Source organism: Pelecanus crispus, chromosome 3 (genome assembly GCF_030463565.1).
Source record: "Pelecanus crispus isolate bPelCri1 chromosome 3, bPelCri1.pri, whole genome shotgun sequence".
In the NCBI taxonomy this organism is placed as follows: domain Eukaryota; kingdom Metazoa; phylum Chordata; class Aves; order Pelecaniformes; family Pelecanidae; genus Pelecanus; species Pelecanus crispus.
This window is the reverse complement of record NC_134645.1, coordinates 99,613,730-99,641,692: the sequence shown is the minus strand read 5'-3', so window position 1 is coordinate 99,641,692 and position 27,963 is coordinate 99,613,730. Positions and strand designations below refer to the sequence as shown.

The 27,963-nt window shown below is 37.6% G+C and overlaps 1 protein-coding gene across 1 annotated transcript in view; it reads left to right on the top strand.

Annotated features, from left to right (window-relative positions):
- The window catches only part of ADGRB3 (adhesion G protein-coupled receptor B3), a 479,906-nt gene that overhangs the window by 370,719 nt on the left and 81,224 nt on the right, over positions 1-27,963 (top strand). The window contains exons 16-18 of the mRNA XM_075707045.1: positions 7,220-7,346; positions 9,016-9,119; positions 12,202-12,304. Of these exons, the coding sequence (XP_075563160.1) occupies positions 7,220-7,346; positions 9,016-9,119; positions 12,202-12,304 (334 nt within the window). The remainder of the gene's footprint in view (positions 1-7,219; positions 7,347-9,015; positions 9,120-12,201; positions 12,305-27,963) is intronic.

Here is a 27,963-nt window from a genome sequence, read left to right as displayed (position 1 = left end):
TTCCAGGATAAACTTCTGAGCCCCTAATCTTTTCAAGCCCCTGGCAATATACAATTTACAAGGATCCTTTTTGCTAGGAGTCCCTGTGAATAATAGCTCAGTGTGAAAGATTTCACAAGCTGGTCATTGGGAAAACACTATATGGCAATGTTGCCTTAGACCACCATAAACCTACACAAATATTTATACAGTCTGAACAAACAAATATGGAAGATTTTGTTGATTTCATGAGGAGTGAAAGCTAATAAAATATTTGTGGAAGTTTTTTTTTTCTGCTAAACATCTGATGTTATCTTATAAAATTAACCTAACTGAAACTGACCAATTTTATACATATCCAAAACACTACTAAACTCACTACTGTAAACTTTGAGAATATACATTTTAACATAGCAAGTCTCTATATGACTTTGCCCCAAGAAACCAGATACATCATACAGCAAATTAAATGAAGAGCCTTATCTCTAAACATACCCACAGTTAAGTAATGCATTCTTGCAAAATCTAACATGATCCTTGTTGTCTTGGTCATTCAGCATTATCAGGTATAACTCCTTTCACAGTGAACAAACTTAGCAAAACTGTGTTGAAATGAAAGCCAAAATTAGAGTACAGGCTGATACTCAATAAATGAGACCTCATCAGGAAGGGAGGGAGACAGAAATTCACTGTAGAATTTGTAGTAGAGTTTGCTTCGATTATTGTTTTATGAAAATAAAAATATCCCTCTGTTGCTTCCTGTAGTTTCTATAAAATCTTCATCTTGGAACAAGATATCCTGGAAGGGAAACATGGCCTCTTGTCTGCTCCATTCATTCTGGAGGTCCATGGGGAAAGAAGTTATAGATCTCATAAATCCTCAGCAGATAGCTACATCCTTTGGCAGTATGTACATAGCAGGAATGCCCAGTACTTACTCCTATGCTACTTTCTCTGACAACACCTACAGGGTCAGACAGAGATGAAGCTATGGAAAGCAATTGGTTTCCCTCAATTTTTTTAATGCACCAATATTCATCCTCTTAAGCGATTTTCTCTATAATCTTGGGAAAGGGGGAACAATGCTCTTGCTCAAAAGCCCATCCATTAGGCTCCCTAAAATACAGAAATAGAGCTGAATGACTAGAGTTTGTCTGATGTTATTAAAAAACATGAATGGATCCTGTAACTCCAATAATGATAAGTCTGCGTTATAGCAGTAGTACAGAGCAGCAGTAATTGAGAACTATGCAGTAGGAGGCAGGAAACTCCCAGTATTTGTCTCATCCCATTTTTGTCATATCAGTCCTTTAGAATTTCTTTTCCTTTTCCACTTCGATACACTTGCACTATGCTAATGACAGGGCAACTATTGATTACAGCATAGCTTACGCACACTGCCCACTACTAGATCATGCCCTAAAATGTATGGACAGGAAAGTTATAAAGAGTAATAAAATATTCCCTCAAGCATTAATACTCACTTCCATAGGTCCCCTTTTGATGAATCATTTGTATATAGTAGTCAAATTGATAACCAAGGCAATTTTTGATCTTCCCTCAGACCTTTCTATGAGTTGTACATTATTAGAAAGTTAATGTTACAATGTATGCTTATAACTACAATGGCTCTGTTCTAAAACCTACTTTTTAGGGTTTAATATCTCATCTGGTTTAAATCACATTGGAAAAAAACTTGGTTTCCAGCCCAGATGCACAATTCTTTTATAAAAAAAAAAAAAAAAAAAAAAATTATATTCAACCGGGATTTGTTTTTGATATAAAGATCAGCAAGAAAATTAATTTTTCAAGGATTTCTACTTTCTTCAGAAAAAAAACCCCAAATTCACAAGTATGTCATTCAGGAAAAATAAACAATTCAATGCCTGAATTGGAAAAGCAGCCTTATTCTTTAGGAAAATGAACTCCCATAGTATTCTGGTTGCAGATCCAATTGCACAATATTCATCACCCAGCTTTTTCTTCTGATAGCACACAAATTCAGACATTTGTGGTATTTTAGACATGTAGTCATAAGGCAGTTATTTTTGTCCATTCTATGTTTTTTAATTTCCATGATTTCATGCATTATTTTTTCTAAATTCTGTAAGGGGGAAAAAATCCCTAAGTCATAATGACATAATGTTAATAATATTAACAATTTCAGGCTAAACAATACTTTGTTAAACTACAGTTTTATATGTGACATTATTAAGCAAAGTGTGTTTTCATCCACCTTTTCTTTGTGGTTTTTTTTTTTCTTTTTCCTTCTTTTCTTCCTTTTTTTTACTTCAGGAAAAGCTGTGGAGATAAACCGGATGTTGTCATATACTACTGGTAGGGATAAGATTGATCACAGTAGGAATTATGTATACAAAGAGTTATGTCATGTCTCAGACATATGGACACGCACAACTGAAAGGAGACGCCTGCAGCCGAGCCTTCCCTATGGCTTCCCTGGGATTTTAGGTCCAGGTGTAAAGAAGTAAGCAGGTGTTGGAAGGACTTTACCTTCACTAATGTGCCAGCCAGCACATCTGAACAGGCACAATGATGTACATAATCCATAATCTGCTACTCATAAGGGCGATGAGCTTATTTCCTATCTTTTGCCAGGCTAAAAAAATTTTATGTCTGCATTTTCCCTGTGCTTCTCATCATTATATGACATTCTTTACTGAGAATAGAGTTGGAATACAAAAGTCTGTCCTAAAGAAAAAACAGCACCTAGCTAGTTAAACAGAAAAAAGTGTATAATAATGTACACACCCAAGAATTAAAATTATCTCAGGAGAAATAATATTGTAATTTCTTAGCTTCTGTGTAGTTTGTTTTCTACAAAGATGTTATTAAATACTTAAATAACAGCCTCTTGCTGTTATTTAAGTAATGTAACTTAATGGTCGAAAAGTTTTCTCATCCCACTTTAAGCACAGATATCAATCATCAAAGAAATTATTAAAGTAAGCTATCATCGTATATGTATAGCCAAGATGTTAACTCTTTGTCATGATGATCAAAACTCAGGCAACTACTTGGATCGCTAGTTGCCAGTATGGAAAAAATAGCTAACAGTATTGTTAACTTCCTTTTTCTCTGTCTCACAGCATCTCTCTCCAAAAAAGTCTTTCATTTGAAAAAAAAATTCTTCAAAATAAACTAATAAGGTAGACAGTGTACATTATGAGGTGAAGTCCTTTACTAAGTAAGTGGTTTTGACAGCAGTGTCATAGCTGATTTTTGTTCATCAATATGTTAAGGCAGACGAAACAATGCAGTTAATAAGACATGTATATTATTAATTTTAACAAAATATGTCAATGGTAAGTGGTAAACCGTGTCATGAGACCAAGAAAAATACTGTAAAGTAAGGGAAACATGGTTGCTAGCATATCAAATGTGGCTTGATCATCAGTCTGTGTCAGATTGGCAATTGTGTCGGTGAATGAATCTTTTATTCTACAAAAATGCTCCTATCCTATAAACTACATTTCAATTTCAGTATCTGAGACAGTCATATCATTGTTTTCAATAGTGAGCATCACTTTTATATCATGCAGTATTGCATAATACATTATTAAAGAGTAAAAATCACATTATTTCTTCTATATCATACATGATTAAAATACTTCTCTGTACATCATTTGGCCATCATTTTCATTGCACAGTATGTTCCTAATTCTTGATTAGAACTAAGAAGTTTACATTACACACTGAAAGGGTTTTGAAAAGACACTCCAGCATTCCTTTAGCTGTAAAACTACTCTGAGAAGGACACACTCATAGGCAAATGTTGGAGATGAGGGTTTTTTGGTGCTTATGCCATATTAGCCATAGATCCATGGGTCCAAATCACATTCTATATCGACTTTTTCCCCTACTACCCTGCTTCCCCTGCTGTTTCTCCTGCCTCAGCTGCAGGATGACACAGGATCTGCAATGGTGAATCTATGCTTCTTGGGAATTCCTTTGCTTGTATCATGGGAATTCTGCCAGGTTGATTAAATCATCTGTAGCTCAGTGGAACAGTACAAAATTGCCAATAATGGGCATGAACCTACATCTATATTTGCTACGTATTTTCAATTTGATAATTTTCCTTGATATAAATAGAACATGTGTTAAAGTACCTGTCAATCCTTTATAGCTTTCTGCATAATAAGAAAGATCCACAGGAATAATAGGTGCCCTCTTGCATATTCATATGATAACCCTAAACGTTAGATACATAGTTAAAGAAAATCACACCAAAAAGGAATGAAACTTCCAAATATGGGATAGATTCTGATTGGCCCAGAAGAGTTGCATTACAAGACAGATCATAGATGGTGTACTTCATAGAAAATGTAGCATTGAGATGTACTAAATATATCTGTTTTAACTCCATTATTTCCATTCCTTATATACTTTAGATGTAAAACCAAATACTGATTTTATGTTGGCAAGTCAAAATGTCCCACATCTCTGAGTGAGTTAGTAATCATACATTTACTGTTGTGCAGGCATAAGCATAATGCAACAAATTGCAGTTACACTTTTCTTCTGGATTCTGCTCATTATTCCGTCTCCTTCATGGACTTAGTATAACATTCTGCACAGCTTCTGTCAGCCATCATTTCAACAGTCTACAAATATATTTATTAATGCAGCTCTTTTTTTTTTTTAACTGCATTGGTTAGAAAAGAGAGATAGACCATATTTAATTACTGAATTTTTGTCTGTTACATATTCAAATATAATGCTGCTAGGCAAGAAATTGAAGTGTATCACTGAAAAAATGAACAATGAAATGTAAAATGTGTCCATATTAGACTGACTCTGCTCCTGCCATGTCAATGGATGTCTTATTGTTAAATTCAATTAGAGCAGTTTCTTCATTTCAGAGTGCTTTTGGAAATTCCACTAAAATTTTCAATAGTATTCAAGAACTTTTGCAAAATATGTAGTGTATTTGTAATACCTGGTGATACAGTACAACAGTGAACTGCTCAGCTAATATATGACTGGAATTTTGTATTTGCGTGAGTGACTTGAAGAGCAGAATGACCCCCTCTAAAGTTGGTGGATTGTCCGTGATTTATATTAATTTAGATATAATTATAACTGTAACAGATGTTTTGTTTGTAAACTGGTCTCTGTGGTTGTCTACCTTTTATAATTAGAACTTGTCTAACACTGTGCATTGGACAGTATCTGCAAGGATTTAGTGCTGACTATGTATTGAGCATCCAGTGCTTTTCAGCATAAGGTGAATTCAATATATTAAATCTTATTCTCAGGATGAATAATACCATCCTTTTGTTTTAAAACATGACAAGTTCTCTTAAGCTATCATTCTTTAATATTTAATCAGCACAGATAAATGCATTTCATTTGGCCTTAACTATGTGTCACAATAAGATAAGGGACAGGAAAGCTAATAAAATAAATTGGTTAAGTTATCCAGAAGATAGTGCTTCAGAATTTAGAATATGTAACTATATTTTTCAACATGGATGTTGACTTAGGCCGTGGCTCTCTGAAAGAAACAATTTGTGAAGGAAAGCTAATAGACAGCTTTAGTGGCTTGAAGAATTGGTGATTTTCTCTCAATTGTTTCCCTCAGTTGCTGTTTGTTTTGTTTATTGCAGGATACTGTTCCGAAGACAATAGTGTGTTAGGGTTACATCTGGTGTGTGTTCAAAAACTAGTGGCGCAAAATGCAGAGGTGGGCTGGGGTGAACTGCACTCTGAGAGCATGCTTGGGGTAACAAATTGCCTTTGCATGAGGGTGCTGGCATATAGAATCACTCACAAAGGTGGGTTGTCGAGGCAGAAGAGGTGAAACAAGGGTGATCACAGGGATGGGAAATCATTATTTCCCCACCTCGTTTCTTCCACCTTCATTTTAATTTTTTCAAGTCATTTAGTGACCCGAGGTGAGATGCACAGGAATTGACAGCACACACGCTGCTGCTGGCAGCAGAGTTGCTGCAGTTGCTCCCTGACATGAAAGGAGGGGAAAAAAGAAGAAACAAACCCAATTGTTGTTCTCTAAACATAACATAGGTAAAGCTATAGGTTTACTTTAGTCAAAACCAACCCCTTTTTTCCCTGTAGAAACGATTTTCCCCCCACTGCAGTTCAGGAAAAAGGAGAGATGGTTTTTCGTCTCTCCTCTCCTTGCCCGCACAAAGAAAACGTGGGTTGATACCATTTTTTATTGTTCTGCTGGGGTGGGTTTCAGACCTTGCATTACATATTGAATGTCTAATTGAATCGGGGGCTGTGTTAATCGTCTTGTTGTGTTTAGGGGCGGTTGGTGAAAGGTGCCAGCAAATGATCGCTTTGGCTTGGGGTTAGCGTGCTGCTGCCACACCAAGAAAAAGAAATCGAGCAGGGGGAGGGAGCTAGGGAAAGGCGAGTTGACTGAGTGATGTCTGGAGGGCGAACTCGTGTGTCTCTTTGGTGATGTTGTGTGCTGCTGTACTGAAATCCACCCCTCCGCTGGAGCTAAGGCAAGAGTTGGAGGCATCTGATGCTGCCGTTTCCAGGGTGAAATTTCTAAGGCTGATCACTAAAAACAACAACCAAAAACCCCCCAAAATCCTCAGCAAAAATAGCCATCAGAACAGAAGATCTTGCATCTCCCGGTCCAACTGGCGTAACCCAGATAGACGGTTGAGAACCATGCCTTTAAACTAGCCACACACACGAGGGCGGGGGGGGAGAGAAAGGGGAAAAAAAAAAAAAAAAAAGACACTACAACTACAGACCACCACATTTTTTACAAAAGGTCCAGAAACAGAGCCGGGAGGAAAAGGGGGGGGGAGGGGAAAAAAAAAAAGAGAGAGAGGGAGAGGGAGAGAGAGGAAAAGCCTCCCCCTCTTCCCCCGATGAGTTTTTCGCAGTGCTCTGGTGAGGCTCGGAGGTGGCTGGCAGCGCAGGGGGCGGCTGCCGGCGCGGCTGGCGGGGCTCCGCGCAGCGCAGCGCAGCGCGCCGGGCGATCAGCACCGCCGCGCCGGACAGCTCCAGCTCCGCGCCGCTCCCCGCGCCCCGCGCCCCGCGCCCCGCTCGGCCGCGCCGCGGGGGCGCCGCCGGGGCCGCTCCTGCCCCACACCAAGTACCTCTCCGCTGTCCGGGAACTACACTACACTCTCCTCGCGATCCCCCCCCCCCCCCCCCCCCCCCCCCCCCCCCCGAACCCTCCTCCCCCCCCCTCCCCCCCCCCCCCCCCCCCCCCCCCCCCCTCCTTTTGCAGGAACGACTCTTTGGGAACCTGGTCCACCCAGGGATGTAAAACTGTGCTTACCGATGCATCCCATACGAAATGCTTATGTGATCGTCTCTCTACCTTCGCCATTTTGGCTCAGCAACCTAGAGAAATAGTAAGTAACAAAGGGGGGAAAAAAAAATCCAGTTTTAATGCAAAAGGCAATAGCGGGGGGGCTGCGGAGGGGGGGGGGGGGGGGGCTGGTCGAGCTTTCCTCCCAGGTATATTTCAGGCGTTGCATTGAGGAATTTTTTAATCTTGCAGGTAGGCAAATGTTAGTCTCCTGGTGTCTACAGTGTCTCAGAGAAATGCATTCCAGATTCTGCGATATAACTAAATCCTAGTGAAATTTGCATGTTCTCGAACTCTGAATTTTCAGAGAAAGCCGTCTAATTGTGATGCAAATGTGTCGAAAACTTTTGTATTGAACAATTATCAACTTAACAAGCTTTTTAAAGGTTGCAAGCCTTTCCGGGGGAATGTACAGGGCTTTATTATTGCTCTTGGTAGGAAACCCCTAGATACTGTAGTTAAACAGATTGCAGATCTGCATTGGACATTTTCAGCACATATTTTCTATGTAGTCTCTTGATATGATGTAAGAAAAATAATCAAGTTTTCATGAGAAAGAGGGGACATTAAATGTATAAGCAGACACTCTCAGTATTATTGAATGTAAAAATATCTAAAAAGCAAATATTTGTGAAGTTATCCTGCTAAGGCATAATTTCATTTTCCTGGTTTTGGAAGCATATGATCAGACTCTTCTTAATAGCAAAGTAGATCAGTTTGGAACAAAGTGCTTGAAATAAAATGTTACTTTCTGCCTGAGATCTGGCCTAAAAGTACATCAGTCTTATCTCCTGTTTGGGTGACAAAAGATATCTTGATAAAATATAATTTACAATACATCCCCAAGGCTTTCAAAAGCCTTTTGGTAAACGAGGCACAGTATCCTTTCAAACTTTTAGGTCTAAATTTTTGCCATTTGTATTAGCAAATACCATGTCTATTTCAGAACATGAACACTTACACACACGGAGGGAAAACCTTACCTGATGTATGACTATAATAGTTCCTTTTACAGCAGGGAAAGCTAGTTTGTTTTCAAGGTCATTAATTTATTTTCATTTTTATTAATAGGAGTACAAATGAAAGAACTCTAAATTTCCAGCTTCTTTACAGAAGGCTTATGATATTGTTGTCATAGATATCTTGCCATTCCTTCTAGGCAGAGGCCCAAGGAAATTAAGTGTGTGAGAATAGTGGATTGAAGTCAAAGTTATTAAAAGTCAGAAAGTTTGGTAATTCTGCAACAAGCGTGAATCAAATTCTGGGACATATTACTGGATGATCTTTAATATATTACAGTGAAACCAAGCTGTTTGTTTAATACACAGTTCTAAATATTGCTGTTTCTCAAGAGAAATATATCTTTTAATTAATTTTAATTGGGAAGTAGTTTAAACTTGTGCTAATGTCATAGTCTCCTATTACATTGTAATATTACTAATTTCTTTATTTTTCAAAATCTGCAGGTATTATAAGGCATTTTAAAGCTCAAAAGCCTCTGACAAATGTATCAATAATTAAACAGACCCCAGAGTTATGTATGGATCAATTTTGGAATTAAGTTGATTTCTGCTTCATAAGTAATATTACTGAAGCTATCTGTGACAGTGTGGCTGCTTTCATCATTTTGCTTTTGTTGCTTTTTTTTCTTTTGACTTGTTTTAATTGCTGGAGGATGGGTTTTCTTCATGGTTGTCTGTTGTAACCTACAGATCATGGAATCATCTGGTACACCCTCAGTGACCTTAATAGTAGGCAGTGGTCTTTCATGCTTGGCCTTGATCACCCTAGCAGTTGTCTATGCAGCGCTATGGAGGTATGTAATGGATTGACAAAGCTGACTGTGAATACACAGTTATATTTAGTTGAATTAAAATTTAAAGAGAGCATTAGATGCAACATTTATTATTTAGAAAAGAAAAGAAAAAGCAAAATGTAGTGCATTTTTTGATGCCTAAATTTGTTGATGTCATTGATTAGTTTTACTCCCTTGGCCGACTGGTGATGGTATAGCCCACTCTTTCCCCTCTTCAGTGTGAATGGTAGTGTTCTTTCAGTGGGGTATTCATAGTGCTAATTAATATTTTACAGAATTCTTCTATATGATATATTTCATGTGAAGCTTCTGGCCTGTATCTTTGACTGCTTTTCCTCCACTTACATTTTAAAACAAAAATTCTATGCTATCAAAATGACATATCAAAGTGCTACATCAGATATTGCAGATTTAAGGAGGTTCAGTCAACTGGTTTGGGGTTTCTCCACTTTTGTTATAAGTTTCAATGAAGACCACAAAATGAAGTACTCTCACATAGTGTAGTGGTACATTCCAGTAATAGACTTCCTTTCCATCCTGAGTTTACTTTATTATTATTATTATTATTATTATTATTATTATTATTATTATATTGAATTAAAAGTGCAATAGATATTTATGGAGAAAATTAATTTGAGAATCGATGAGAAAAGTAAGAGGAAAAGTCACGCAAAGTAATAAATATTTTTAAAAAGTGAACATGGGTTCTCATTTAACCCATAATAAAAATAAAATAATAGTTCTCATATATAGTTCTCATAATAAAAAAAAAAAGGTTCTTATGCAAGTAAGAAGAAACACAAGGAGAAAACAATAATTTTTAGAGTAATGTAAAATCAACCAATAGAATTCTGCTTTTAGAAGCAGCTAGATAATCTTATATCCTTTTCTCTTTCACTCTCCTGTGTAGCTACAGAGACTCACAAGATTAGACATATATGTAATAAATATAGAATATCTAGTTACATAAGTTATAACAAAAAGAGTATAAGAATTATCAGTTCTTGTCTGTCAAAGCTAAGAATGAAAGTATTTCATGATATAATTCCCATCTGAAGAATCATAGTGTTATTTTTGTGCTCCCTGATATATTTAGCACTTGGATGGAAATACAGTCATGCTCAGTGGAACTGGTCTTTTCCATTATTTAGATTAGATGTGAGGAAGAATTTGTTTACGATGAGGGTAGTGACACACTGGAAGAGGTTGCCCAGAGAAGTTGTGGATGCCCCATCCCTGGAGGTGCTCAAGGTCAGATTGGATGGGACTTTGAGCAACCTGATCTAGTGGAAGATGTCCCTGCCCATGGCAGGGGGGGTTGGAACTAGATGATCTTTAAAGGTCCCTTCCAATACAAACCAGTCTATGATTCTATGATTCTATGTCTGTATTTATATTGTGGTACACACACGCTCCCTTTAAATAGCAGGGCCTGTTTAGAAGGGATATGAGGTGGAGGCATTCTGCTCTGAAGAAGGCCTGTGTAAGCATTCTTTTATGGTTGATTGATTTGATCCCCCCAACTGAAAATTCAAACTGAAAAAATAAATTCTGTGTCAGTCAAATATTCACCCTTCCCTTCCTTTCCCTTCCTTTCCCTTCCTTTTCCCTTCCTTTTCCCTTCCCTTCATCAACAGTGGGCTGGCAGAAGAACTAAAACCTTCCCAGCTTAACAATTAAGTCCTAGCTTACTCCTGCTTGCACTGTATTTACTCAACTACTAAGATCCTTTATAGTCCATAGATATTCAGTGTTGGGGACTGACCCAGGTGAATCCATAGTTAACAGGTTAGAAAGTACATACTGACTGTGTTGACAAAGGCACTAGACTTCCTGTATTTGTTTGCCAACACACAAAACTATCCTTAACAACATTCTTATATCTTAAGGAAAAATGTGCATTTTGGTATCAGGGTTGTTCTGTCTTCTTAACTAAAAAATGTAATGCTATATTACTTAATTGATAGCTGAGCAAAAAGGACTACAATTTATTTCATGTCCAAAGCTCAGCATTTCTCATGGGTTCAGCACCCTTTCTTATGAGCTCCTCAGGGTGTCAGCTACGGGTGTACAGCTCAGGAGGAGACAGCAATATTAACTAAGCTCCAGTGAGAAGTATATAGTATAGGTCATAGAATATATAAACATATGGCATGGTCTTCAGAGGAAATGAGCACCCTTAACTTTCATTTACTTCAGTAGTCAACATTTACTCTGTTAGCAGCTCTAAAAATCAAGTCAGTAAGGTACTTCTCTTGAAACCATAATCATTCTCTTTCTGTCCTGTAGCATATAAAATGCTGTATATAGAAAAACAGGAACATTTACATCTCGTAAGGAAATAGATGATAAGAGTATTTGACTTCTTCATCCTAAGTGTACTTGTAAAATAAATACAATAAGTTTGCAAGACAGAGTGTGTGATACTCACTGCTGTAATTTAATCTTTCTGTACAAACTTAGCTATTTTTTCGCATTAGGTCTTATGAAGACAAAAATATTACAGTATTATTGTTTCTTCATACAAACTATTTGGTAAATCTGGTGGAACTTCAAGATTAATGTTACCATTATCCCAGTAACGTGTTTCAAAATGTGCTGCCATAGTATCATCAACCAACTTGCATCTTATTTTTGCATCATGGACCAGAACTTCTGTTTTTGTAAATCACCATCTTTTTGCTGAAGTTAGTTATTGTGAGTGGTCTATGCCAGCTGTGGATATTCCCAGGGATTAGCAGATAGCATAAGAAGTTCCTGACATGGATGCATGCAAGCCCGTTATTATCAGTATGGTGTTAGAACAATGTTGCCAGCGGTTTTTTAAAAGAAGCATTGTTAGATGATTTTTAAAATATACCAAGATATTAAGAGGGAACTGCAGAATATCTATCAAAATACCATTGTTCCTATGTTTGTAATGTAATAGCTCCCTGATACACTTTTTCAGGACTTGAAAGGGTGTGCTTACCTTTCAGAGTATCTCCAATATTCAATGCAAGAATTGCGCCAAAGCTTTGTATGACTTACTATTTGTTTTCATTTTAGAAAAGTTGTACCCTCTCTTTGTTTATCTGAACAGGTACATCAGATCTGAGAGGTCAATAATTCTAATCAATTTTTGCCTGTCTATTATCTCATCAAATATCCTTATCCTGGTTGGACAAACTCAGACACATAACAAGGTATGATGATGGATTGTATTACATTTGCACTTAAATATTGATATCTTTGTTTTATTTGTGTTTAGCTTAAAATAATTACATCCATTTAGTCCTACACTCATAGGACTTGGCATTTTTGGTAAAATATTAGCAGACAAGAGAAAATATTTACCATTTTTCATAGTCTTTTTTTTCCCCTCCAAAAAACCCTTTTGGTATTGTTCCCTCTGGACAAGCTGTGTTCTCTGTGGTAGACGTGTATGTTTTATGACTAAATTTCAAAGCAAAGAAGTTCAAAGACTCAACATCAAAAGCAGAAATTCTGGTTCGTTATAATAGTTGTAATAGGATTGTGCTACAGTGTTTTTGTCTTTTTATTAACACACTGGTACTCGAAAGGCAAGTAGAAATTGCTTAGAAGTTAGAGTACTACTCTTGAAAATGTGCAGAAACAGACATCATAACAAGCTACGGAACTGTTAAATCTCTGACTGATATAGCTAGAAGAAAGTAACAACCCTGCATACCTTACTTAGTGATATATTGCTGATTTATTACGAATCTGTTCTCAGGCTCTTTCTGAACAGTTGTCATTTGTCCCTCTCCTGTACAGCAGGTCTGTGTCAGTCAGTGTTCTGAGACATCACCCAGTGCCTAGTGATGTTGGGCAACTTTCAGAAGTGACAATAAGTGGTTGCTTAAAATTAACTCTAGCTACGTGATAGCTTGGAATAGGAGGTAATTGGTGAATAGGGCAGTAGTGATAGAATGCTGTTAAGTTTTGGAGTGAGCAAGTATCTGTAAAGTAATTCTTTATCCCACTGCGTTAAACTACATAATGCACTGCTCATCTTAATTTGTCTAATATCTAATGAAATATGTTCATCATCTGCTATAGGATAACTGGTGTTTCTACAACACATCTATAATGAATCATTTATTCTTTTCAAATAAGTGCTTAGAAATTTCGCTGCCAGAAGCCTTATGAACTCAATGCAAGTCACTTAGCTGTACTTTGTAAAACATACTCAAAACATAGTCATTGCCAACACACAGTTTAACAAAATCATTAAAAATAAGATATTCATGTGTTTTAAAGTTTTGAAAGTATGTAGAGGTGCAAAAGAACAAAATATGGATTTGCAGAAGAAACCTATATGATTCTTGCAGATTTTATTCAGGGGAAAGAAAGAGAGAAATGCGCAAGCAACTTAAGAGTGCCAGAGTGCAGAGGAAGGATTAAGCCTCTCTAGAATTTCAGCACTAATATGCATAGTCATATATATATTACTTTATTATATATTTCAAGAAAAAATATGGTTAAGTAGCTGAAAGTTCCTGTGCATATTGCCACTGTGGAATCAGGGTTTGAAAGCATCAGAACAACTGTGTTTGACAACATGTTCGCTAGGTATGCTGGCAGCCTTTCTCTGATGCTTGACTTGGGGAACTCTGAACTAAAACATGCCCTTAATACAGTTCCTTTCTTTTAATCTTAATCTCCTTGAACTCCCTCACTTCAGCTTCCTGAACTCCTGAAAGTACAGAGATATTATATTGACTTATTTCTGAGAACAGCAGATCCTAAAAATGGAGATGTTCAGAGGAAATAATTGAGACAAAAAACCAACACAACACAAAGTTTGCATTTTGAATATATGGCCTGAAAAATGATGCTAAAATACCACTTTTTACTACACTTGTCTTCTTTCTCAGTCCACATCTTGCTTTTGATACATGTACCACCTGGGAGCTTCTAGCCAGGGAGTACCTCTAATGGATCAAAGACAGAATACATTTTTTATACCGAGGAAAATATTCCTTGTTACAGACCAAAAATCCTTTTATCACTATGTCCACTGATATGTGAATATATTGTAGCTCCAAGAGGCTAGCCTGTGAATTCACCATCAACAAAATGGCCAGCTAAAGCCAGTGTTTAGCAAAAGCTTATTCAGATTAAAGCAATCAGATCCAGGTATGACTTCAGTATGTTTGTAAGTAGAGATGTGTTTTGGCATCAGATATGTTTGAATTAAAGTTCTGAATTTTTTATTTTCAAAGATCATGTGTGACCAGAAGAAGCCAGTACTTGATTTTTAGTCCATAGATCTAGATTACAATACTGACATCTGTAGGAAAAATTATGTTTTCGTTTTGCTGAGCTGGAAAATTAAATCTGTAAATGGGAATTTTAGGAGGAAAATCAGGTCCTTACCTATGGTTTAAGATGAAAAACGTTTTAGATTTGTTTCTGAGATTTTATTATTTACTAGAAAATAAACTATTTGGGGTTTTAGTTTTTGTTTGAAAATTTTGGGAGAAATCTCGGGAATATTTTATCAAGACAATGTAATATTCAAGTCAGCAGAAATTGTTTCCTGAATAAAGGCTGAGGTGGTGTTTATGTTTTTATATGATATGCCAAGTTTGAGAGTTTATTTACTCTGTTCTGTTCTCATTCTTATGTTCACACTATTCTCATATTATTGGGGCACATAGTTAATGTCCGTATGATGCTGCTGATATTCACAAAGTTGAAGAATGCCCCTATTTTCCATGCTTTAGTTTGGTTTGCTTCTGAGTTTAAATTGTCCCCAGCTCTATATTTGTGCATATTCCCTTTGAGAATAGGTGCTTGTAAATGTCATCAAAGCTGAATTCCAGTTTAAAGTTGAACAGTGTGTAAATTAAGAATACCAAAGTTGTATTTATAACAAATAGCATATTGTCAGTTTGTTTGCAATTTGTCATTTTCTCTATCTGCATTAAACACTGCGCCAACTACTTTTATTCATTTCAATGCTATTCAATCTCCAGGAATTTTCTGTGGTTCATTTTAGTACACCCATTGGCATCTGTGACAAACAAAAAAATATTGAGTCTCTTGATCTGGATAAGTGCACGTTTTCTGGTATTTTCCTTCTGGTTTATGTAAATCATAGATACTTAGTGTGTTAGGTTTAGCTCTACTCTTTGAACACGGAGTATATCCTCAATGTTTTTACAAAACCTTTTTTTAGTGAAGACTAAGTGAGTTTGAATATTGCACTCTTTTTGGTTCAACTAAGTTCTGCCTTTTTTCAGTAAAAAAAGATCATGCAATTTCCCACAGGCAGAAATGGACAAAATATTTACAGAGGACATGTAGAAGTAGTTTAAATTCTTTGAAGTGATCATAGCTTTTCCATTTCTAATATTCCCTGTTAAAAAGTTAATTTTTCTCCAGTTTCAGTAACTTGAGGACACCAGCATCAGACCAGAGATCTAGGTCATGGGGGCCTTTTAGCTTGTTTTAGAATAGTTCATGATGGGGGCATGGAAGGGAGTATGGTTTCTCTTGGAAGATTTGGACTGGGATAGCAAAAAAGCCTTTTGTCAACAGAAAAGCCTTGTTCCTTTATTCCTTCTTAGCCAAACGTGTTGTGCATTTTATTGAAGGACACAGCTGAGAAATGTTCTGCTTTTTTCAGTATGTTTCCCCAAACCTTTCAAAATGCAGAACTTTATTCAAAGCCTTCTTAATGTTTCAGACTGTGTAAGAGATTTCTTTTTTGTCAGATCCTGTTTTGAAATACAGGTCGCTGAAGGCTGAATTTACAAGTATATTATGAAGTTAATTATGTATCTTGTTTAAATATACTTGGTGTTATACTAGGCATGAGAAACATATTAATTTACTTTGGTATTTCTTTCTGTCTCTTGTTTTCTTTTCAGTGTTAAATGTTAGCCACATAATCATATTTAAATTTGAGGATATGCAATTGATACACTGGAGATAGCCCTTTAACAGCTGAATTTAGTTCTAACATTGAAATTAAGTCTCCTGAATAAAGGAAGGGTAACACTTTTCATGTATAACCTACACTGCTCAAATGTCTGATAGTTCACAAATACTATGAGATGTCCCTAACATCTACAAAAACATTACGAATTTACTTTGAAGAGACTGACAGTTTTCTTTGAGGAAATATCTATCAGTGATTTGTAGGTTTCACTGTAAGGTAACTCTTGCTATATTATGTTTCCTAATGTTCTTGCCATCAAGAAAAATGGTTGTATTTCTTCTATATGTGGACCTTTAACGCTTAAGCTATAAATCTTTACTATGCTTCTGATCCCATTTAATGAATAGATTCTCTATTCTATATTCTCTAGTTATTGATTAATATCATGTGGATTTTTTCACAAATTCTCTTCCCTTTTGCATACATTCAGAAAATACCTTGTTTTTTTCACAGTTCTGCCTAAATAAAAACACATTAGCTGTTTGATGTAAACAATTCTTGTTTACCTATTTTTCCTGTGAAGAAAACAAAGATGAATACAATTTAAAATAAACCATAGAATTCATACATTCATACATATGGGCAAAAGTTAATTATTTTCTATGTTATCTGTTTCCAAGTGTACTTAAGAGTTCATTGCTGGAGTTTGGGTCACTTGTGAGAAACAAGCATGTTTTTAGAAATGCCATAAGACTGTACATTTTGTTAGCCATAGTCAGGTTTATGTGTGCCTACCAAGGGAAGAACAGGGAAGATGTTAAGGCACAAGGCAAGATTTAGCAACCCTGATATTCTGTGTCATCCCTGTTTAATTGCAATATTCAGTTTATTATGCTTGCTATTACATTTTGGAATTTGTCTCTTAGACCATACCTGAAAGGATATGAAAAAGGTATGTCCTGACCACATGACATAAACAATCAGTAGTTTTGACAAATGCATTTTAAACAAGCAAAAACCCCATAAAATTTTGTAGATAATAAGATTAGAAAGTTCACTGAATAGGCCAACTGGACAAAAATAACCCCACTTTAGTCTTTTTTTTTTTTTTTTTAATAGAGGTTCTAGGCTGAAAGAAGCAAATGGAAGTGGAAAGGAGTTGAGAAGACATGGCATCCCATTCCCATAGTACTCTGAAGCAGCTGACTCTGTAACTAGGGCTTCCTCAGGTTTTGAGAAATGGTGGGTGGCTGATCCCCTGAGAACCCCGCAAATGTTCAGGTGGTACTAATGCTGCCTCTAACCATGTGGCTCTTGCCCCATATCTGCCACTGCCTTACAGATGCAGGCATCATGGCAATATATCTCCTAGGAAACAGCAGGGGAGACCTAAGAGCAGATGGAATGAACAGAGAAATGATGCTAACACAGCATTAAGGTTGTGTTAGAAAATCAATGAGGAAGTAAGGAATTTAGTATGTCAGGCAGTAGCACTCCGTATTTCAGGTCTTGCCCAGAGAACTTCAGGGGAATACAGCCATTTAAGCAGCTAAGCCCAGGAAAATATGTCCTTCCATTTTTGCCAGTACCCAACTTCCAAATTAACACCTACTCTGCTGATTGTCATCTCTTACTTTGTGTAACAGCTTTTTGAACAGCTGAGCCACAGAGCCTCTGGTATGGGTCAGCCATCACAGAAACACACCAATAAATAGGTCAGCAGTTGGAGTGCACTGCACCACACACATCTGCCTGCTGCGTATTCAGGAACTCAGAAAAAATTAACTGCAGAAGAGCCCACTTAACTGAATAACTATTACAGGAGTAGGTCTATTTAAGCAATGCTGTTTTACCATGCCAAATTCTGACAAAACCCGTTAACATTAGCTGTATTAACTAGCTGCTTTTAGATTCTCAAGAGAACCTCTGGGAGCAGATCTTTCTTACCCAAGATCAGTAAACATTGTCATTCATGCTACTGTTACCTGCCTCAGAGGAGAAGGTAGCATTCTTCTCAGAAGTGCCTGCCAGTCTGTTTCTCAAAATACGTCAACTTTATCATTCGGTTTGCTATTTCTAAACAAAACAGACATTTTGATTGTAAGTGGGTTACAGGGAAGAAATTGGGTAGATATTAGCAGCCTGTGTTCTCTGCCTCCAATCCCCAGGACCTTTTTAAGAGCTTTGTGAGCTACTTTAGAATTACAGAATTGTTCAGGTTGGAAGATCATCTGGTCCAACCTCATTTTCAAGGCAGGGTCAGATGTAGGGTCAGAAGGGGTTGCTCAGGGCTTTATATAGTCAAGTCTTGAAAACCTCCAGGTGTGGAAACTGCACAACCTCCTTGGGAAACTTGCTCCACTGCTTCAATGTCCTCATGGTTAAAAAGTTCTTCCATATATAGCTGGTCTGGACCTCTTGTTTCAATTTCTGCCCATTGTCCCTTGTCATCCCACCACACATCACTGTGAAGAGCTTGGCTTCAACTTCTCAGTGGCCTCTCTATAAGCACTGACAGGCTGCTATTAGATGCCCCTGAAGCCACGTCTTCTCCAGGCTGAACAAGCCCACCTTCCTTAGCCTCTCTTCACAAGGCAAGTATTCCAGCCCCCAAGCATCTTGGTGGCCTCTGTTAAATCCACACCAGTTCATCGAGTCTTCCGTGCATTGGGCAACTCAATTCTGTTGGACACAGTTTTCTAGATATGGTCTAATAAGTGCTGAGCAGAGGAGGACAATCCATCCCCCAACTTACTGGCTGTGCTTCTCTTGATGCAGCCCCAGATGCTGTCAACTGTCTGTGCTGCCAGGGGACTCTGCTGTCTCATATTCAGCTCACTGCCCATCCCTCAAACCTGCCTAGGTCTCTCTGGATGGCAGCCATGCCCGTGACCACATGGACTAGTCCCCCAGTTTGGTGTTATCTACAAACTATATGAATAAACACTCCACTGCCTACTCCAGATCATTGACATTAAACAATCCCGGATAGACCCATGTTACTCTGCTTGTTATCTGCTTCCAGGTAAATTGCCATCCATTAGTCATTACACTCTAAGCCGCCATCAAACGAGTTTTTTATCCATCTGTTGTCCACTCATCCAACTGTGACCTCCTAACCTGGTTACAAGAGTATTGTGAGAGACTTTGTTGGAGACATTTTAATGAGCTTTATTTTGAAAAGCAAAAGTGATGTTGGTTTGGGAATCCAAAATTTACCAAGGTTTACCTGTGAAAGACAGACTGTGTCTGACCCATGACTCACACTGGTGCCAGCTCTAGTGTCTCTCAGCTGGTGAGGGTCTTCTCCCACACACCCACACATTACACGCATGAGCTGAGGAATGTTGCACAGGTGTAGTCTACTCCCTCCTCCTTGGTTGTGGTGCTGGACTTGGTGCTGGCATGTGCGCCTCTGCTGTCCTGCCTTAGTGCAAAAAAAAGACCTCAGACTTTCCTGAGGTGACCTTCTGCTGTCCTACTCTTCCCAAAATGGTGGGGTTTTTCCTCCTTGTTCTTCAGGACCTGTTTAGAGTATTTTTTTCTCTTCTAGAATTCACCCCCACAGCCCTGAGGAAAATAGCTCATTCTCTCACAAACACCTGTTTGAATAATTTCAGACAATCTGTTGATGACTCAAGCAGCTATTTTGGGCTTCACACCTTTTTTTCTACTTCTCTTTTGCTTATTTGTTGAATTTCAGTGGAAATGGAAAAGCAGTCAATGGGAAGTAGACCAACCTACAAACAGTTAAATGTTCTTGTTTTTCATTTACGAAACCTTAGTTTTAAGAAAGAGGAAACCATAAACACTTTAAGTACAATGGTAAAAAGGATTTTTAAATGAAGATACAATAGCAATACACTTCACAAGACTAAACAGTTTAAGTAATAACAGCAACACCAAAAATCAGCATTCAGCTACTTGGTTATTTTCATTCTAGTACAGAAGCTGAGTTTCCTATATGGATTTTCCTATGTGGATTACCATTTCTAAGAATGTAGGCATATAATCTATTTGTCACAAAAGAAATAAACACAGTAAGATATGTTTGATATAGATATCTGGTAAAACAATACACTAAAAAATACAACTCTGAGATAAATGCAATATAAATCTTATGCCCTTCTACAATAATTATTCCATCACTCTTTATAACAAAATGAAACATGTTAGAAAACACAAAGTCTTTTAAAAGACTATCATTTAAGGAACAATAGTGTAAATTTTGTGCAAAAGATTATCTACCTATTGTACTGGATTTTATTTATACTTCCCTACAACTCCCTGTTGTGTCTGCGTATTTTCAGGAACATATGGTGTGGTTTAACCTTGACATGCACTGTGAAGTTCATTTGTACAGTTCCACTTTTTTTTTTTCTTGTATTCTCCTAGGTCAGAGTTTTTTAGACCCCTATGTCTTGCAGTCAAATCAATGAGAGCATTACAAGGGAAATGACCATTGGATTGGTCTGATGCTCAGATTGGTCTGATCAGAAGCTGTAAAATGAGTATTCTTTCCTTAACACTATGTACTTCATTCTGTAAAAGCTATGGGGCTCAGTGATCTGTGATCCTTATGAATGAAAGTATTCTCTAGCTCTACGTTTACTTTTACTTTAACGTTTCAGAAATAGTATCACATAGAAGTTGGGAAAATCAGGCTTAGAGGTGCTTTAGGAGTCAGTATGAAAATTAATCGTGGGGGTTGTGTTTGTTACTTATGGCTGAAGTAGACTCGGTTCTGAAAACAGAGCTTGCTAATGAATCAGTTGACTTTTTATGTTGGAGTCCCTCTTGCTTTTGCAGCAACTGAAAAAAGAAAGTGAATGATGTTTTGCTAGATTCAATCAAACTCGTCGAGTATGCTGTTTGAACAGCAGCCAAAACCAACTGCTCCAGAAGTACAAAAGGCTCTGCCCTGGGCACTTGTGAGTTAACCTACCCTGAACCTTATTAGATTGTTTCATTTTTGATTGATTTTAGGTCATGGCCAAAATAAACTTCCCATAAAATTATAATTGTTCTCAGGTGCTAAGATTAAGGTCTGGGTTCCAGTACCTATGTCCCGACCTGTTTATTCATTTTATATTTGTCTGCCTTTGGAGAAAAAAAAATATAATGTGGGATGAGACTGGATCACAAGTTTGTTTCTTTCTTTCCCTATGAATCTTGTTTGCCTGGCTACAAGCACCCAGGTTTCAACAGGAAACACATAAGAGTGTCTTTCCTATGTCCACCTTCTAGCACCTCTAAAGGGTGATGGTAGGTGAAATTTCATAGGAAGTGGGACAAGCAGGATGTGAATCTCTGTTCTAGATAGAGACCAACAATCAGATGGAAAGCCAAGGATGATCACACAAATTCTGATCTTTCCTGCTTTTTTTTTCCTGAGGAAAAAATGGTGATCACTGTGTGCTGAATTAATTGAAGTCAGCATTCACTAGGTGTGGTCAGAGCATATTTATTACATCATGAAAAAAAGCAATGTTGTTAGATGCTCTAGATCACAGCGGGACTTTGTGATGGGAGGGGTGCTCAGCTTGTCAAATAAAGGGACTCCTAGGTATGGTTAGGAACCCAAAATTACGTATCCAGAGATCATCTTGGTGCTAGTGTAAAATGCATGTAGTGCCTCTAATTTTAGACTGCTGCTGAAACATGACCTTTTTATATTTGTTTTCATGGACATACATACTTATTATGTTGAGTCTCAATGAGTCACACCATAGACATCAAACCTGGTACTGAAAAATTTGACAGTAACTGTGTTTTCTCTTTTGATGGTTTTGTCAAAATTTATGTAAAAATGACATTGTGGCTGAATAAGTAGGCATTTTGTGGAATTTAATAGAAAATTATGCTCAGAATAATTGTTGAAAGGAAACTGTAAAGGTAAATTTACAAAGCATGCATTTGGCTATAATCATGGACATTTTTAATGAATGTAATTGTGAGATTTCCAGAACCCTGCAGGGAAATGTACATGTTTGTAATAAAAAGGCCTCAAGCTGTTAAAACTGATAGAATTTCTGAAATGTCAAGAAAGTTCAGTTTGCACTAGACTTCTGGGTTTAAAAACAGGATGGAAAACATGTTAGTATCTCTCCCTTCTGAAGAAAACTGAAACATATCTGGCACAAGGAGTCCAGCAGTTGGAAGGAAGTATGAATAAGGTTGGCAGAAAATGCTGTTCCATTAGTAAGTGATTACATATCTGTCTCTAATTAGTAGCATGGCATATAATTTGTGCTCTATGCTCTTTATTTCATAAAAAGTCACATCTTCGACCTATCCCATGTTTGCTAAATAATTTCTTTAAGCTAGGAAATCTAAATGGATTTATTATTTTTTTAAATTCCACTTAAAGTTAGGTGAAGGCTTAGAATGAGAATGGCTTCCTTAACAAGCTTAGCTGAACCATACAGGACAACAAAGTCCAATGTGTCAGAACCTACAGCTATTGAAACTTGGGGTTTAAAAAGATGGGATTAATTATAAAGCTTTTGTTATTTGCATAGAGATTTTACACTTCTTATATTTAAGAGGGCTTTCAAGTCTCTGTCTTTTACTGCATATCCTCTTATGTCAAGTCAATCAGAATTCTGGCTTGAGTGTTAGCAATTTAATTACTGCTATAAAACCTTCATTTTGTCACTGCTTATCTTTTAAAGTAAACACAGAATAGTAATAACATTTCACTGAACTGAGTGATCCCACAAGGCATTGCAGTTGTACTACAATGGAAGAAATATAGTTTTGCTAGGAATCATAGATAGGCCTCAATATCAAGGCAGTATTAATGATGGATGAGAACTGCTCCTAGACTCAGTTTGTCTCTTGTAGCTATTCATAAACCTCATCCCATAAAATCGTTCCAGAACCCAATTTGTAAGAGTTTAAACCTGATCAAGTGTCTGTTTCCAATTCATTTCTAAAGGATTACTCTACGATAAAGTATGTGTTTTACCTAGGAGCAGCGCAGGTGACTGGTTGCAGCGCGGGTGAGAGAACTACTATACCCTTATTTGGTTTAGTGGTGGACTTGGTAGTGTTAGGTTAATGGTTGGACTGGATGATCTTAAGGGTCTTTTCCAACCTAAACGATTCTATGATTCTATGATTCTTCCTTTTGGAAAGAACAATAGTATCTAGCAACAGTAAAAATATTTTCTAGTCAGAGTTTTAAACCTTAGTGAGAAGACTCGATCACATTCCATAAATACCTAAAGAACATATCCGTCCTAGTTAAACATTACCCATTAAACAATCAAACATGTCTTTTTAATTGTAGGAAATTATCTGTCAATCGCAGATAGGAAGCTTTCAAAGCTTCAAATTGTGGCATTAATCCCTGTGCACACATTTTGCCAGTAGCAAATGCAAAGCCTGAAATGAATCAGAACTAAGCCAAATTGTGTTGCCTTGCAGTTGCCATGGCTAGGAGCATGCACACAAGTTATGATATAGCTCAGCTGACACTTGTTATGCCATGATGACTTGATTGTGTGTTTGAGCCCCTGGAGTTCTCGGTTCATTGAAGTTTCAATACTTCAGTGAATAGGTATGACAAGCGAAGCAGAGCCAAAGAAGCACTTTGAGGTTTCTTTGTCAAAGCAGCACTTTGCAGGATTTCCATTCAGGATATGTATGTACTGCACCCAGCACAACCAGACCTTGGTATCTCAGTGTTATGCAGTATTAGTGTGAAATAATAAGAATTCATATGGGCTTTGCTAATCTCAGCTCATGGTCCTTCTGTTCTCTATATTTAAACCTGTCATCATGTGTCAGTTAAAAGGACTGGTTTGGGTCACTTGGATTCACTTGTCTCCCCTAGAAACTGGTGAGCAGAAATCTGTTAGTGCGCTATGAAAGCTTAAGCTTCTGGAAGGAATTTGTCTAAGTGGTGTTGAAGTAAAGGGAATAAAAAATGGATGATTATGAATGCACAAAGCAAGTAGCCTTTCAGTGCAGTCCCTAGCTTATTTCTTCTCCAAACTTCTTGTTAGGCTCATATGCACAACACTCCCCTGTGAAAGTCTGGTTCTCTCACCATGGTCTACTAGAGGCTTTTATTTTCAGTAGCTTCTAAAATATAAGAATAGATCTATAATAAAACATTACCCAGTTTCTAAGTACAGTAAAAAATAAAAAATTTACAAAATCTTGTGCCTTCTGGCATCTGGAAGGGAAGATTTCTTTCCTACAATGATCTAAACCTGTCGGTACAATTGGTTTAGAGATGCTGCTGTGTGTACAGAGGATGGCACTGATTTCAGTGGCTGGCTCTGCAGGCAAAGTTATCTGATCTGTGCAGGTCACAGAATATTCACTAGGGGAATTCCCAGCAGAGGAGCAGAGAGAATACAGATAAACCTTCCAAAGGTAATTTGTCTATATCATGTCATCCAGGGCGTGACGGACATGGATATAGTCTGGGATATTTTGTAGGAGGAGACAGCCATGCTAAGTATACAAATTAAAATGTAACATTTTATACTTGCTAATTTTAGTTGCCAAGATGTGTCTGAGAGACATGTAGCATTAATTATTAATTATCGTTGTTGTTGATAAAAATAAACCTATCATTAAGGCTCTGGGAATATTTCCAACATCAACAAATTTTCAATTTGATTTATTAACAGATATAAACATCTTTATTTTATTTCTCCCTCCAGTCAGAGTCTCAATTTATTTCATACTCGCCCCTCCCACAGGGAAAAGCTTGAGTAAATGTATCAGCCTTGCATTCTGTTCTCAATGTCAGCATATCGAGATCTGTCATCTCTCCTGTAGAAGCATGGAGTGAGGGAGGGGTGAGGATACCTTCAGCTATAGTAAGACTGTTCGGCCTCCATTTCTGAGCATTTTAATCTTAGAAATGTTGATTGGTACACAGAAGCAGTGGATGGAAGAAGGCTAGACGTGAAACTCTGTCAGGTAAAATGGAGCAAAAAAGATCCTGTTTCCACCCAGCAGCACAAGTGAGAGTAGTATAGCCTACAGGGAAAAGCTGTACTAGAAGCAGTAGTGCTGTGAAGGGGACAAACTTTGCTCTTATTGATTACAGTCACACATGAGTGGAACCAAAGAATTAATTTATTTTTTGCATTAGCAGAAGCTTCCGACTGGTCTGAAAGTGTCACCCACTGAGCACTCCACATGTTGAGCAGATAGAGCGGTTAAATATGTAGGCCTCAAAAACTGGTATACCAATGAAACGCATACCAGAAAAGAAAGGTCACAACTTCTACTCCACATACAGATGGGTACAAATGACAGTATTATGATAAAAGCCAGCGTCTGGAAATTCAGGGACTTCTACACAGGCCTTGTCTGTTTTCAAATAGAGAACACAGCTTACAGGGTACAGGCATTACTTTCCAATCATGTAGGGTTTCTTTGGTATTTGAATTTCACTGGAGAACAATTTTCTGATGATGGCAAGGCACTGAAACTCATAAGAAAGAGAGAAAGCATCCAACTGCAGTATTCAAATCTTTAGTGGCTCTGACCAGTCAGGCAGGTTTTTTTTCCAGGTAATTTCTTACAGAGGAGCCAACCATGTTCCTGGACTGTTGAAGGGTTTGCCCAGTGCTCCAACCCGGACTCTGACAGAAACAATTTCCTCAAGGATTTATGAGTTAGAAGTTAGGAGTCACAAGTTAGAAGGCCATGCATGTGATCACAATGAGTGGAGCACATTTCTTATTTTCCCTAAGAAACTCCCAGCTCTTAGATGTTCACTGATTTTAGTGCATTCCACACAGATAGCTCTGTGCCAGATAAAAATCAATCTTCTCCCACTGAGATACTATTTTTTTTCTGCAGATGATCTCTTAGTACATATTGTTTTACATGGGAATTCTGTGCATCCCATATACATCAAATTTTTAATATGAGACTCAGTGAGACACAGAGCCAGGGGTTAATCATGTGGTTAGCCATGCGGTTAATGAATTAAAATAGCTGAAGGGATTTTATTTCCTTTAAAATGTTACTAATGCATTATTTAATAAGTCATAATTTGTATATAATAAAATGCCTAGGCTCAGTCAATGATAATTACGTTACTTAGGAACAATTTGAAGTCAGGCACGCTGAAAACAATGCAGTAGAATTTGCTTTCAATCTGAAGCTGTATGGTAAACATCCAGTTTTGGGCCCCTCACTACAAGAAAGTCATTGAGGTTCTGGAGTATGTCCAAAGAAGGGCAACGAAGCTGGTGAAGGGTCTGGAGCACAGGCCTTATGAGGAGCGGCTGAGGGAACTGGGGTTGTTTATTCTGGAGAAGAGGAGGCTGAGGGAAGACCTTATCGCTCTCTACAATGACCTGAAAGGAGGCTGTAGTGGGGTGGGTGTCAGTCTCTTCTCCCAAGCAACAAGCGATAGGACAAGAGGAAATGGCCTCAAGTTGTGCCAGGGGAGGTTTATATTGGATATTAGGAAAAATTTCCTCACAGAAAGGGTTGTTAAGCATTGGAACAAGCTGCCCAGAGAAGTGGTTGAGTCCCCACCCCTGGAGGTATTTAAAAGATGTGTAGATGTGGTGCTTAGGGACGTGGTTTACTGGTGGACTTGGCAGTGTTAGGTTAATGGTTGAACTTGATCTTAAAGGTCTTTTCCAACCTAAATGTTTCTATGACTCTATGACTCTATGTTTCTATGTTTCTTTGAGTTTTATGTGCAATGTTACATTTTGCTTAATATTTTTATAGTTATTTACCTTTCACAATAACCAAATCTAAATTGGAACAGAGCACAAAGCACTTTGGCAAAAGAATGTTTATATATGTTAATGATTTCTAATTAGGAAGAAAAAATTGCTAAAAACTAAGATAATGTGTTACCAGCAATACAGTTACTTTGTCTTTAATTATAAGCAGTGCCTTCCAGGCCTTAGAGAGTTTGAGTGGAGAACAACAGACCAAAGTGTTCAGTAGACAAGACACGTACCCATTCTTCTCTTGAACACCAACTCTTGGTCCAAGGGAAAATCCTCCCTGTGAAAACTGAGCTCTGGTACTGCTGCCTTCATGGAGAAGAGGGTCACGGTAAAATTATTTCACTTCCTAATTACTGTGAAAAATGCAGCTCAATTCTTGGGCAGAAGTAAGGTGTTTCTTGAGCTCCATAGGTATGATGTCTGTCACTGACTGTCAGAAAGGAGAGAGGGAGAATTTTCCAGCCAGGCTGTATTTAGGTAGGAGCGAAGAACCACTTTACACAGCCCTTGTTTGCATGGGGAGGGAAAGGTCCTAGTTTTGAAGGCTGCATTTTCCTTTCCCATCTCCTTCTTGCAAGAAGTGTTCATAGTGAGTGGAAAATTTTGCCTTCAAGCCTTCATGGGGAAAAAAATATTCTCTTTTCAAATTAAAGATTAAGAAAGTAAAATGGTCATTGCATAGTCTCTTCTTTCATGAGTTCCCCTTCCTTTTCTTTTCTTCCCTTCATTTATTTTATCTTCCTTCTTCATTCATTGCTTGCCTTGCTTTTATGATTTGTGATCTTCTACTTTTTGTCTGGCTTTCCTCATCCTTCCCTTTGTTTGGCTTCCCTGATATTATGTCCTTGTTTCTTTGTCATGCAACATTATGATCAAAGCCAACATTTGGAAATTCAGGTCTTCTCCATTTTCAAATAGAGAACACAGCTTACAGGGTACAGGCATTACTTTCCAATCAGGCAAGGTTTCTCTGGTATTTGAATTTCACTGGAGAACAATTTTCTGATGATGGCAAAGCACTGAAACTCATAAGAAAGAGAGAAAGCATCCAACTGCAGTATTCAAATCTTTAGTGGCTCTGACCAGTCAGGCAGGTTTTTTTTCCAGGTAATTTCTTACAGAGGAGCCAACCATGTTCCTGGACTGTTGAAGGGTTTGCCCAGTGCTCCAAACTGGACTCTGACAGAAACAATTTCCTCAAGGATTTACGAGTTAGAAGATG